Source organism: Lipotes vexillifer, unplaced genomic scaffold (genome assembly GCF_000442215.2).
Source record: "Lipotes vexillifer unplaced genomic scaffold, Lipotes_vexillifer_v1.1 scaffold1129, whole genome shotgun sequence".
Lineage (NCBI taxonomy): Eukaryota > Metazoa > Chordata > Mammalia > Artiodactyla > Lipotidae > Lipotes > Lipotes vexillifer.
In genome coordinates, this window is record NW_006789022.1 from 3034318 (window position 1) to 3046353 (window position 12036).

The 12036-nt window shown below is 37.8% G+C and overlaps 1 protein-coding gene across 1 annotated transcript in view; it reads right to left on the bottom strand.

The window, feature by feature from the left end:
* Nucleotides 1-4610, bottom strand: part of LOC103069108 (solute carrier family 22 member 10) — a 45459-nt gene extending 40849 nt beyond the window's left edge. The window contains exons 1-2 of the mRNA XM_007462109.1: nucleotides 4209-4610; nucleotides 3182-3285 (exon numbers count right to left, since the gene is read on the bottom strand). Of these exons, the coding sequence (XP_007462171.1) occupies nucleotides 3182-3285; nucleotides 4209-4610 (506 nt within the window). The remainder of the gene's footprint in view (nucleotides 1-3181; nucleotides 3286-4208) is intronic.
* Nucleotides 4611-12036: the final 7426 nt, after the last annotated feature.

Consider the following 12036-nt stretch of genomic DNA (forward strand, 5'->3'; position numbering starts at 1 on the left):
AAAAAAAAAAAAAAAAAAAAAGAAGGAAATTTGCAACACTGTGGATGGGCCTACAGAGTATTATGCTTAGAGAAAAAAGTCAGACAGAAAAAGACAAATACTCTGTGCTTTCATTTATATGTGGAATCTAAAAAATAATACAAATGAATTATGTAATTATACAGAAACAGACTCACAAACTAGTGGTTACCCATGGGGAAAGGGAAGGGCGGGGGAGGCAAGATAGGGGATGAGATTAAGAGACACAAACTACTATGAATAAAATAGATAAGCCACAAGGATAAATTGTAGAGCACAAGTAAATGTAGCTGTTAATTTGTAATAACTTTAAATGGAATATAATCTATAAAAATATTGAATCACAATTTTATGTACTTGAAACTAATACAATACTATAAATTGACTATATTTAAACTTTTTTTAAAAGACCTGATAACTTCACAGGTGAATTCTTACAAACATTTGAAGAATAAACACCAACTCTCCTCAAATATTTCCAAAACACTGAAGAGGAGAATAGCCTCAAACTCATTTTATTTATTTATTTACTTACTTATTTATTTGTTTATTTATTTATTTAATATCTTTATTGAAGTATAATTACTGTGCAATGTTGTGTTAGTTTCTGCTATACAACAAAGTGAATCAGCTATATGTATACATATTTCCCCCATCCCTTCCCTCTTGAGCCTCCCTCCCACCCTCCCTATCCCACCCTTCTAGGTCATCACCAAACATTGAGCTGATCTCCCTGTGCTATGCAGCAGCTTCCCATTAGCCATACATTTTACATTTGGTAGTGTATATATGTCAATGCTACTCTCTCACTTCATCCCAGCTTCCCCTTCCCCTTGTATCCTCAAGTCCATTCTCTATGTCTGCATCTTTATTCCTGCCCTGCCACTAGGTTCATCAGTACCATTTTTTTAGTTTCCATACATGTGTGCTAGCATACATTTTCCTGTTGTTTTTCTGACTTACTTTACTGCGTATGACAGACTCTAGGTCCTTCCACCTTACAAATAACTCAATTTCGTTCCTTTTCATGGCTGAGTAATATTTCATTGTATATATGTGCCACATATTCTTCATCCATTCATCTGTCGATGGACGTTTAGGTTGCTGCCATGTCCTGGCTATTGTAAATAGTGCTGCAGTGAACTTTGTGGTACATGTATCTTTTTGAATTATGGTCAAACTCATTTTAGAAGACCACCATTTTCAGGATATCAAAATCAGATAAGGACACAACAAGAAAACTACAGTCCAACATCTCTGATGAATATAGATGCAAAAAATTTCTCATCAAAATAATAGCAAACCAAATTTAATAGCACATTAAAAGGGTCATACAATATGATGAAGTGTGATTCATCCCTAGGATGCAAGGAGTTCAGCATATGGAAATCAATATATGTGATACACTATATTAATGGAATGAAAGTTAAAAATCATATGATCATTTCAAAAGATAAAGAAAATCCATTTATATAATACAATATCCTTTCATGATAAAAATGCTCAATTAATTGGGTGTAGAAGAAACATACCTCAACACAATAAAAGTGTATATGACAAGCCTTCAGATAACATCGTACTCAGTAGTGACAGTTTGCAAGATTTTCCTCTAAGTTCAAGGGAATAAAGGGAGCCCACTCACACCACTCCTATCAGCATAATCCTGGAAGTCCTAATCAGAGCTATCAGACAAGAAAAAGAAGTAAAATGCATTCAAATGGGAAAAAAGGAATTATATTCTTTTTGTTACAGATGATATGAACTTGTATATAGAAAACCCTGAAGACTCAACCAAAAACTTTGTTAGAACTTATCTACAAATTCAGTACAATTGCAGGAAACAAAATCAACTTATGAAAATCAAACACATTTCTATATACCAACAATGAAATATCTGAGAAGGGTAATAAAAGAAACAATCCCATTTAGTATAGCATCAAAAACAATAAAATGATTAAGGAGATGAAAGATCTGGACACTGAATAAAACAAGATGATGAAAGAAATTGAAGTAGACAAAAATAAATGGAAAGAACTCATGTTCATGGATGGGAAAAATTAATATTTTTTAAATGTACACACTACCCAGAGCCATCTATAGATTCAGTGCAATATCTATCAAAATTCCAGTGGCATCTTTCACAGAAACAGAAAAAAACTGTCCAAAAATTTATATGAAATCACAAATGAACCCAAATAGTCAAAACAATCCTGACAAAGAAGATCCAAGCTAGAAGCAGAACACTGTCTAGTTCAAGCTATATTACAAAGCTATAATAATCAAAAGAGTATGGTACTGGCATATAAAGAGGCAGATAAACCAATAGAACAGAATCATGATTCGAGAGGTGACACATTCAGAGTCCATAATTTTCAGCTGTAAGATTAAAGGACGTTAGGCTTACAGATGACAAGGGATACTTTAAGCCTCCCGTTTCCCCTATGGGATACTTGAGTATGTGCCAGCCATGCTGGTCCTCTTACTTTTGGATCACCCCTGCCAGGCACAGGATAACCCAAACTTCTCACTCCAAAAATTATGACTCCTGAGTTCTATAGATTAGTTACCTTATATTGTTGAAAGTATTACCTCTAATGAGGCTTTTTTTTCTCTTACAAAATTAAACATACAGATTATAGCCACAATTATTTCTAATTCAACTTCAGTACCATCTCACTGAGCACATAAATTTTATAGAAATCAATACTAATTACAGTGGGGTAACCATGATATGAGGACTAATGTGAGAACCCACAAACATTTAGCTCACTGAATCCTTGGGAAAGGCCTACAATGCTGTTTCTTCAAACAGGCAGAACCTCCTATCTTGAAGCACCTTCCTCTCTCTTCCCATTGGTAACTCCTTCTCACCTTTATAAATGAAGTTTATGGTAACTCACCTCAAACTACTATTCTGAAATGCACCCAGATCTTATGAAGAGGTTATTTCTGTGTCCAGTACAGAGAGCTCTGTGGCAACAAAATGACATTCATCACAATGATTCTAATTCTGCACTTCCGTCTATAGCTCCCTTGGAACCAAGGCAACCCACAACAGTATAAATTGTATATTGGTACTCAATAAAGAATCTTTATGAAGCAATTAATCATAAACTGTGAAAACACCACAGAGGAATGGCAGCAGTGATCTGGAGACACTCACCTGTCTGAGAGATAGCCATATATGAGGCCCCCCACCAGCATTCCAGCCATGAATAAGGATTGAACCACTGGTTTCTGTGACTGATAATCACATACGAGGTCCCACTGGAAGAAAAGGAAACCAGCACAGAGGAGCTTCACAGCATCTTTTACCATTCGATGTGCACTCACTCCAATAGCCCTCAGTGAACATGCCCTCTGGTTTCCTTTACTACATCTAGTCATCTGTATCATTCATGTGTCAGCTTAAGCATGGCTTTCGCTAGATCTTCAGCTCACTCTCCCAGGTTATACCAGGGACAATCTTCATATTGACTGAGCACTGCATACCTCAGTGGTTCTCAATCTTTGTCACACATTGGAAAAATTGAGGTTTGTTTATTTCTTTTTAATCACTGATGCCTGGATCACACCTATAGTGAAATACATTCTGATTTGTTTCTCTGACAATTAGTCAGGAAATGGAAATTTTTAAAGTTAATACAAATATTTCCAATTGCAACTAGACTGAGAACAAGTGACCAAGAACAATTTTTCAGGGCTTCCCTGGTGGCGCCCTGGTTGGGAGTCCGCCTGCCGATGCAGGGGACACGGGTTCGTGCCCCGGTCCGGGAGGATCCCACATGCCGCGGAGAGGCTGGGCCCGTGAGCCATGGTCGCTGGGCCTGCGCATCCAGAGCCTGTGCTCCGCAACGGGAGAGGCCACAGCAGTGAGAGGCCCGCGTACCACAAAAAAAAAAAAAAAGAATAATTTTTCACATATTATATCAAGTATGTCCTTGTCTAAACGTCAATCTTCACATTACATTTTAAGCTTTGTGATAGTAAAATTCATAAGCAGTTTGTTGATTTCATCATCCTCAGTTATAATGTAAGTGTTTGGCAATTAAAAAGATAAACAATCACTGAAAGAATAAAAGAGAGCTGGTTATACTACCTACTCAGTAACTGAGTATTTGAATAGTGCCTATTTGTGTTATTCTAAACACCCACACCATGCACTCAGAAGAGGTAAATGGGGCCTTTACCTCAGTCACGACGGTGGAGAAGAAGGAGCTTCGGTCATACACCCAGCCGTCCACGCAGGGCTCCGTGTCCGGGTCACTCATGTTGGGGAAGGTCCCGTTCAGGTGAAGGAGCTGCCACTGGGGGAGGAGGAAGCGACGACACTTCTCTGGCCTCAGGTTTGAGTCCAGTGGGATGGAGATTCTCAGGAGGGTGTCTTGGCTGAGGGTCCCAGTGCCATTAGCAGAGTCAGTGTCATTGTCAAGGATGGGGACCCAGCAGCGATGACCAGGAATGGCTGCAGTGAAGTTCTCCAGCAGTATGTGACAGGCTGCTATCATGACCGGAGGAAGAACGAAAACCATCTGAAGGATCTGGAATTTTCCCAGGCCACCAACTTCATTCAGGAGCTCCTCAAAGGCCATTGTGAAGAGGCAATTTTCAAGAAAACTCACAATGAATTTGTAGAGGTAAGTTCAAAGGGAGAAAAATGTTTCCTTTCATTAACTCACACTAAATCTATGTGACCTCACGTCAGTTTCTCATCAATGGTTCTCGTCACTTCGCTACTGCACCAGAACATTGGAAGCAATTTCCCCAATCTGTCTGGAATCACGAGGTATTCGTTTTTTAAGTAAAGTCATAGAGAAAATTATTTACCAAAGATACTTCTATCTGATGAACATTAAATCTGTTTAAAGGTTTACTCACTTAACATGCTTCTTCTCAGTGATTCTGTAAAATCAACATTGGACTTTGGCATGTACATGGTCTCTAAATAATCTAAAATATGCCTGCTACAGTCTTTAGTCATTTCCAGAAAATGGAATTTGAGAGATACAGAAGTGAATGCTTTATGATTTTTCTGGGGAAAGAACAGAAAGCACGTGTTTTTCTTGTTTATACTGACTTTAAATTACAATAATTAACAAAATATAATCCTTTGTTTCTAATTAAAGCATAGTGAAATATGGTGCAATTACTACCTTTTAGCAACTGATATTGTGTTTCAGTTTCAGTCACACCCAGAACTCAAAATAATTTTAAATTCCTTCAAATAAAGATACTGTAGAAAGACAGAGGTGAGCTCACCTAAGGATTTATCTTCTGAGGTTTTCCCTTACAGAATATATTAATGATCTTTTATGTGCTACTGGTAAGAATCCTGATGAATTGGTCATTTTATCAAGATGCTCCTGGCCTCTTTACATCTAGTAATGCTTCTTGATTTCCAGTATGTATTTTACTTATATTAATATAACAAGTCCAGGTTTCTTATACTCACAGTTTACATGCTACAACTTCCAATCTTGTATACTTTTAATTGAAGCGTTTATTGGTATTATTGAAGATTCACATGCAGTAGCAAGAAAAAATATAATGAGAATCTGTGTGCACTTCACTCAGTTTCCCCCAATAATAATATTTATAAAATTATAGTATAATAATCACAGCTAAGATATTGAGAGTGACACAGTCTACTGATCTTATTCAGATTTCCCCAGTCAGGTTTTCCTGTACTTGTGTTTGTGTGTGCATGTAATTAGAACTGTATAGTTTTATCACCTGGAGCTTCCTGTGCCCACCGCCATAGCCCACATACTAAATAATTCCCTCTCCACAGGAAATCCTGTTTTAGTACTCTTATAAATGTACCACCAACCCTTGCTCCTGTCATTCCCTTTCCTACCTTTGGCATCTAGTGATCTGTTTTCCATTATTTAACCTCTGTCATTTAAAAGTTGCTACATAGAGGGGAGGGATCAGAAGGGTGGAGTGGGAGGATGTGGAGCTCACCAATCCTTACACACATGAAAAATACATCAACATGTGGAATAATTCTCACAGAATACTGAATGCAAATTGTCAGAAGAACTCCTATACAAACAAAGCTGCAAGAAAGATTCCCACATAACAGAGGAGGACAGAAAAAATGCCTATGGTCAGGATCCCAGCCGTGGAAAGGGATCTTCAAGTAAGAGAGAAATTTTGCAGGGGCAGACCCTCACCCTGAGGAGTTATCTGGTTGAGTCACAGCCTGGACATCCCAATCTGGGTTCCTGCGTGGATGAGACAAGACCTCTTGGTGGCTGGGAGAACCTCTGGGGCAGATAGATGAGCTGGAGCAGCCTTGACTCTACACACAAGGAGAGCACACATTTTGGCTCCAATAATCAGGGTGGACAGAACTTTGAACTGGCAGCTACCACCTCGCTGCACTCCCCAATCTGAGGGGGCAAACATCCCACCCCCACTCACTCCACAGCACATCTTACTGCTGCATCTGGGGCAGAGAGGTCCTGGGAGAATACTGCCAGTAAGGCAGCCCATATACCTGACAGAAGCGCAGCCACCTCAATTCCTGCAGCCATAGTGCCCTGAGCCCAAGCCCCAGTCTAGTGAACGCGCCAGCCTGGCCACTCCACACCACAGCCTTGCACTAGATCTTGGATGAACACATCACGGAAGAGGATGGGGTGCATCTGAGTGGAGCTGTGGACACCAACACAGGCAGCGCTTCAGTTCTCTGTGAGCACACAGACCTCTATTGCTTCCATACTCCCCTCTTTTTGGGCAGGGCATGCACTCAAGGGGAAAGAAACCAGATGGAACCTGACTTTCAGAGCTTCTACTCCAAAAACTGGGGAGCAGACCCACCCATGAGAGCATGGTGATAGGCATGGAGCAGAGAGGAATTCCTGCCTCACTCTGGACTGGCTTTAGATCCCCCAAAACCAACCGCACCAACCTGAGAGAAGACATGGCTAGCATCCATTACAAACCAGCCCTTGAACCAAAGATACTGGACACACAGGGTCTACACCAGTATGCTCCCATCTAAAACACCCCTTCAACAGCACAGTATATAACTGTTTCCCCTAAATTCATAGAGATAGAGAAAGTTAAGTAAAATGAAAATTCAGAGGAACTACTCCTAATTAAAAGAACATGAGAGATCCTCTGAAAGAACAAATAACAAAGCAGACCTCACCAGTCTATTACAACCCCAGTTCTAAAAGGAGGTAATAAAGATGCTAAAGGAATTAAGAAAATATATCAGTAGAAACACAGATCACTGTAACAAGGGACTAGAAAGTATATAATAACACTTATCTGTTATTACAGAATATTGAATATAGTTCCCGGTGCTATAGAGTAGGTCCTTGTTTGTTCTATCTATTTCATATATAGTAGTGTGTATATGTTAATCCCAACCTCCTGATTTATCTCTCCCCCCACCCCCTTTCCCCTTTGGTAACCATAAGTTTGTGTTCTATGTCTGTGAGTCTCTTTCCGTTTTGGAAATAAGTTCATTTGTATCTCTTTTTTTAGATTACACATATAAAAGATGTCATATGATATTTATCTTTTTCCATCCAGTTTACTGCACTTAGTATGACAATTTCTAGGTCCATCAATTTTGCTGCAAATGGCATTATTTCATTCTTTTCTATGGTTGAGTAATATTCCATTATATATATGTTTATATACATACATATATATATATATATGTTTATACACATACGTATCCATTCATATGTTGATGGACATTTAGGTTGCTGCCATACTTTGCCTATTGTAAATAGTGCTGCTATGAACATTGGAGTGCATGTATTTTTTCAAATTATGATCTTCTCCAGATATATGCCCAGGAGTGGGATTGCAGGATAATATCGTAGCTCTATATTAGTTTCTTGCCAAACCTCCATACTGTTCTCCATAGTGGCTGTACTAATTTACAATCCCACCCACAGTGTAGGAGGGTTTCTTTTTCTCAACACTCTTTTTTTTTTTTTTTTTTAGTGAGTCAGTTATACATATATATATGTTCCCATATCTCTTCCCTCTTTGTCTCCCTCCCTCCCACCCTCCCTATCCCACCCCTCCAGACAGCCACAAAGAACCGAGCCGGTTTCCCTGTGCCATGCGGCTGCTTCCCACTGGCTATCTACCTTACGTTTGTTAGTATATATATGTCCATGTCTCTCTCTCGCCCTAACACACCTCACCCTTCCCCCTCCCCATATCCTCAAGTCTGTTCTCCAGTAGGTCTCTGTCTTTATTCCTGTTTTACCCCTAGGTTCTTCATAACATTTTTTTTTCTTAAATTCCATATATATGTGTTAGCATACGGTATTTGTCCTTCTCTTTCTGACTTACTTCACTCTGTATGACAGACTCTAGATCTATCCACCTCATTACAAATAGCTCAATTTCGTTTCTTTTTATGGCTGAGTAATATTCCATTGTATATATGTGCCACATCTTCTTTATCCATTCATCCGACGACGGGCACTTAGGTTGTTTCCATCTCCGGGCTATTGTAAATAGAGCTGCAATGAACATTTTGGTACATGACTCTTTCTGAATTCTGGTTTCCTCAGGGTATATACCTAGTAGTGGGATTGCTGGGTCATATGGTAGTTCTATTTGTAGTTTTTTAAGGAACCTCCATACTGTTCTCCATAGTGGCTGAACCAATTCACATTCCCACCAGCAGTGCAAGAGTGTTCCCTTTTCTCCACACCCTCTCCAGCATTTATTGTTTCTAGATTTTTTGATGATGGCCATTCTGACTGGTGTGAGATGATATCTCATTGTAGTTTTGATTTGCATTTCTCTAATGATTAATGATGTTGAGCATTCTTTCATGTGTTTGTTGGCAGTCTGTATATCTTCTTTGGAGAAATGTCTATTTAGGTCTTCTGCCCATTTTTGGATTGGGTTGTTTATTTTTTTGTTATTGAGCTGCATGAGCTGCCTGTAAATTTTAGAGATTAATCCTTTGTCAGTTGATTCATTTGCAAATATTTTCTCCCATTCTGAGGGCTGTCTTTTGGTCTTGTTTATGGTTTCCTTTGCTGTGCAAAAGCTTTGAAGTTTCATTAGGTCCCATTTGTTTATTTTTGTTTTTATCTCCATTACTCTAGGAGATGGGTCAAGAAGGATCTTGCTGTGATTTATGTCATAGAGTGTTCTGCCTATGTTTTCCTCTAAGAGTTTGATATCAACACTCTTTTCAGCATTTGCTACTTGTAGACTTTTTTGATGATGGCCATTCTGAACGGTGTGAGGTGATACCTCATTGTACTTTTGATTTGCATTTCTCTAATAATTATCAATGTGGAGCACCTCTTCATGTGCCTTTTGGCCATCTGTATGTCTTTCATTTAGATCTTGTGCCCATTTTTTTGATTGGGTTGTTTGTTTTTTGATATTGAGCTATATGTGTTGTTTGTATATTTTGGAGATTAATCCCTTGTTGGTTGCATCATTTGCAAAAATTTTCTCCCACTATGTATGTTGTCTTTTTATTTTGTTTATGGTTTCCTTTGCTGTGCAAAACCTTTTAAGTTTAATTTGGTCCCATTTGTTTATTTTTTTTTTTAATCCATTACTCTAGGAGGTGGACCCAAAAAGATATTGCTGCAATTTATGTCAAAGAGTGTCCCACCTATATTTTCCTCTAGGAGTTTTGTGGTATCCTGTTTTACATTTAGGTCTTCGATCCATTTTGAGTTTACTTTTGTGTATGGTGTTAGAGAATGTTCTAATTTCATTCTTTTACATGTAGCTGTCCAGTTTTCCCAGCACCACTTATTGAAGAGACTGTCTTTCCACCATGGTATAGTCTTGCCTCCTTTGTCTTAGATTAGTTGACCATAGGTGTGTGGGTTTATCTCTGGGCTTTCTATCCTGTTCCATTGATCTATATTTCTGTTTTGGTGTGCATGCCATACTGTTATGATTGCTGTATCTTTGTAGTATAGTCTGAAGTCAGGGATCCTGATTCCTCCAGCTCTGTTTTTCTTTCTCAAGATTGCTTTGGTTATTGGTGGTCTCTTGTGTTTCCATATAAATTTTAAAATATTTTGTTCTTGTTCTGTGAAAAATGCCATTGGTAGTTTGATAAGTATTGCATTGAGTCTGTAGATTGCTTTGGGTAGTATAGTCATTCTGACAATATTGATTCTTTCAATCCAAGAACACCATATATCTTTCCATCTGTTTTTGTCATCTTTGATTTCCTTCATCATTGTCTTATAGTTTTCAGAGTACAGGTCTTTTGCCTCCTTAGGTGGGTTTATTCCTAGGTATTTTATTCTTTTTGATGTGATGGTAAATGGGATTGTTTCCTTAATTTCTATTTCTAATCTTTCATAGTTAGTGTATAAAAATGCAACAGATTTCTCTGCATTAATTTTGTATCCTGCTGCGTTACCGAATTCATTGATGAGCTCTAGTGGTTTTATGGTACATCTTTAGGATTGTCTATGTATAGTATCATGTCATTTGCAAACAGTGACAGTTTTACTTCTTCTTTTCCAGTCTGAATCCCTTTTATTTCTTTTCCTTCTCTGATTGCTGTGGTAGGACTTCCAAAACTATGTTGAATAATATTGCAAGAGTGGACATCCTTGTCTTGTTCCTGATCGTAGAGGTAATGCTTTCAGCTTTTCACCATTGAGTATGATGTTAGCTGGGGGTTTGTCATATATGGCCTTTATTATGTTGAGGTTGGTTCTCTCTATGCCCACTTTCTGGAGAGTTTTTTATCATAAATGGATGTTGAATTTTATCAAGAGCTTTTTCTGCCTCTATTGAGATGATCATATGGTTTTTATTCTTCAGTTTGTTAATGTAGAGTATCACACTGATTGATTTGTGGATATTGAAAAATCCTTGCATCCCTAGGATAAATCCCACTTGATTATGGTGTATGATCCTTATATTGTATTGTTGAATTCGGTTTGCTAGTATTTTGTGGAGGATTTGTATATCTATATTAATCAGTGATATTGGCCTGTCATTTCCTTTTTTTGTGGTATCTTTGTCTGATTTTGGTATCAGGGTGATGGGGAACCTCATAGAATGAGTTTAAAAGTGTTCCTTCCTCTGCAATTTTTAAAAATAATCTCAGAAGGATAGGTGTTAAGTCTTCTCCAAATGTTTGATAGAATTCACCTGTGAAGCCAGCTGGTCCTGGACTTTTGTTTATTGGGAATTTTTAAATCACAGATTCAATTTCAATACTTGCAATTTGCTTATTCATATTTTCTATTTCTTCCTAGTTCTGTCTTGGGAGAGTGTACCTTTCTAAGAATTGGTCCATTTCTTCTAAGTTTTCCATTTTTTTGGCATGTGGTTGCCTGTAGTACTCTGTTATGGTCTTTTGTATTTCTGTGGTGTCTGTTGTAAGTTCTCATTTTTCATTTCTAATTTTACTGATCTGGGCTGTCTTTCTTTTTTTTCTTGATGTGTCTAGCTAAAGGTTTTTCAATTTTGTTTATCTTTTCAAAGAACCAGCTTTTGGTTTCATTGATCTTTTCTATTGTTTTCTTAGTCTTTCATTTATTTCTGCTCCGATTTTTATGATTTCTTTCCTTCTACTAACACTAGGCTTTGTTTTTATTTCTTTATTTGCTTTAGGTGTAAGGCTAGGATGGTTATTTGTGATTTTTCTTTTTTCCTGAGGTAAACTTGTATCACTATAAAGTTCCCTCTTAGAACTGCTTTTGCTGTGTCCCATAGATGGTTGATTGTCATTTTTATGTTTTCATTTGTCTCTAGGTATTTTTTAATTTCCTCTTTGATTTCCAAGTGATCCATTTGTTGTTTAGTAGCATATTGTTTAGGCTACATGTGTCTGTGTTTTTCACAATTTTTTTCTGTAGTTGACTCCTAACCTCATAGCCTTGTGGTTGGAGAAGTTGCTTAATATGATTTTAATTTTCTTAAATTTACCAAGACTTCCTTTGTGGCCCAGCATGTGACCAATTCTGAAGAATGTTCTATTTGCACTTGAAAAGAATGTGTATTCTGCTGCTTTTGGATGGAATGCTCTATAAA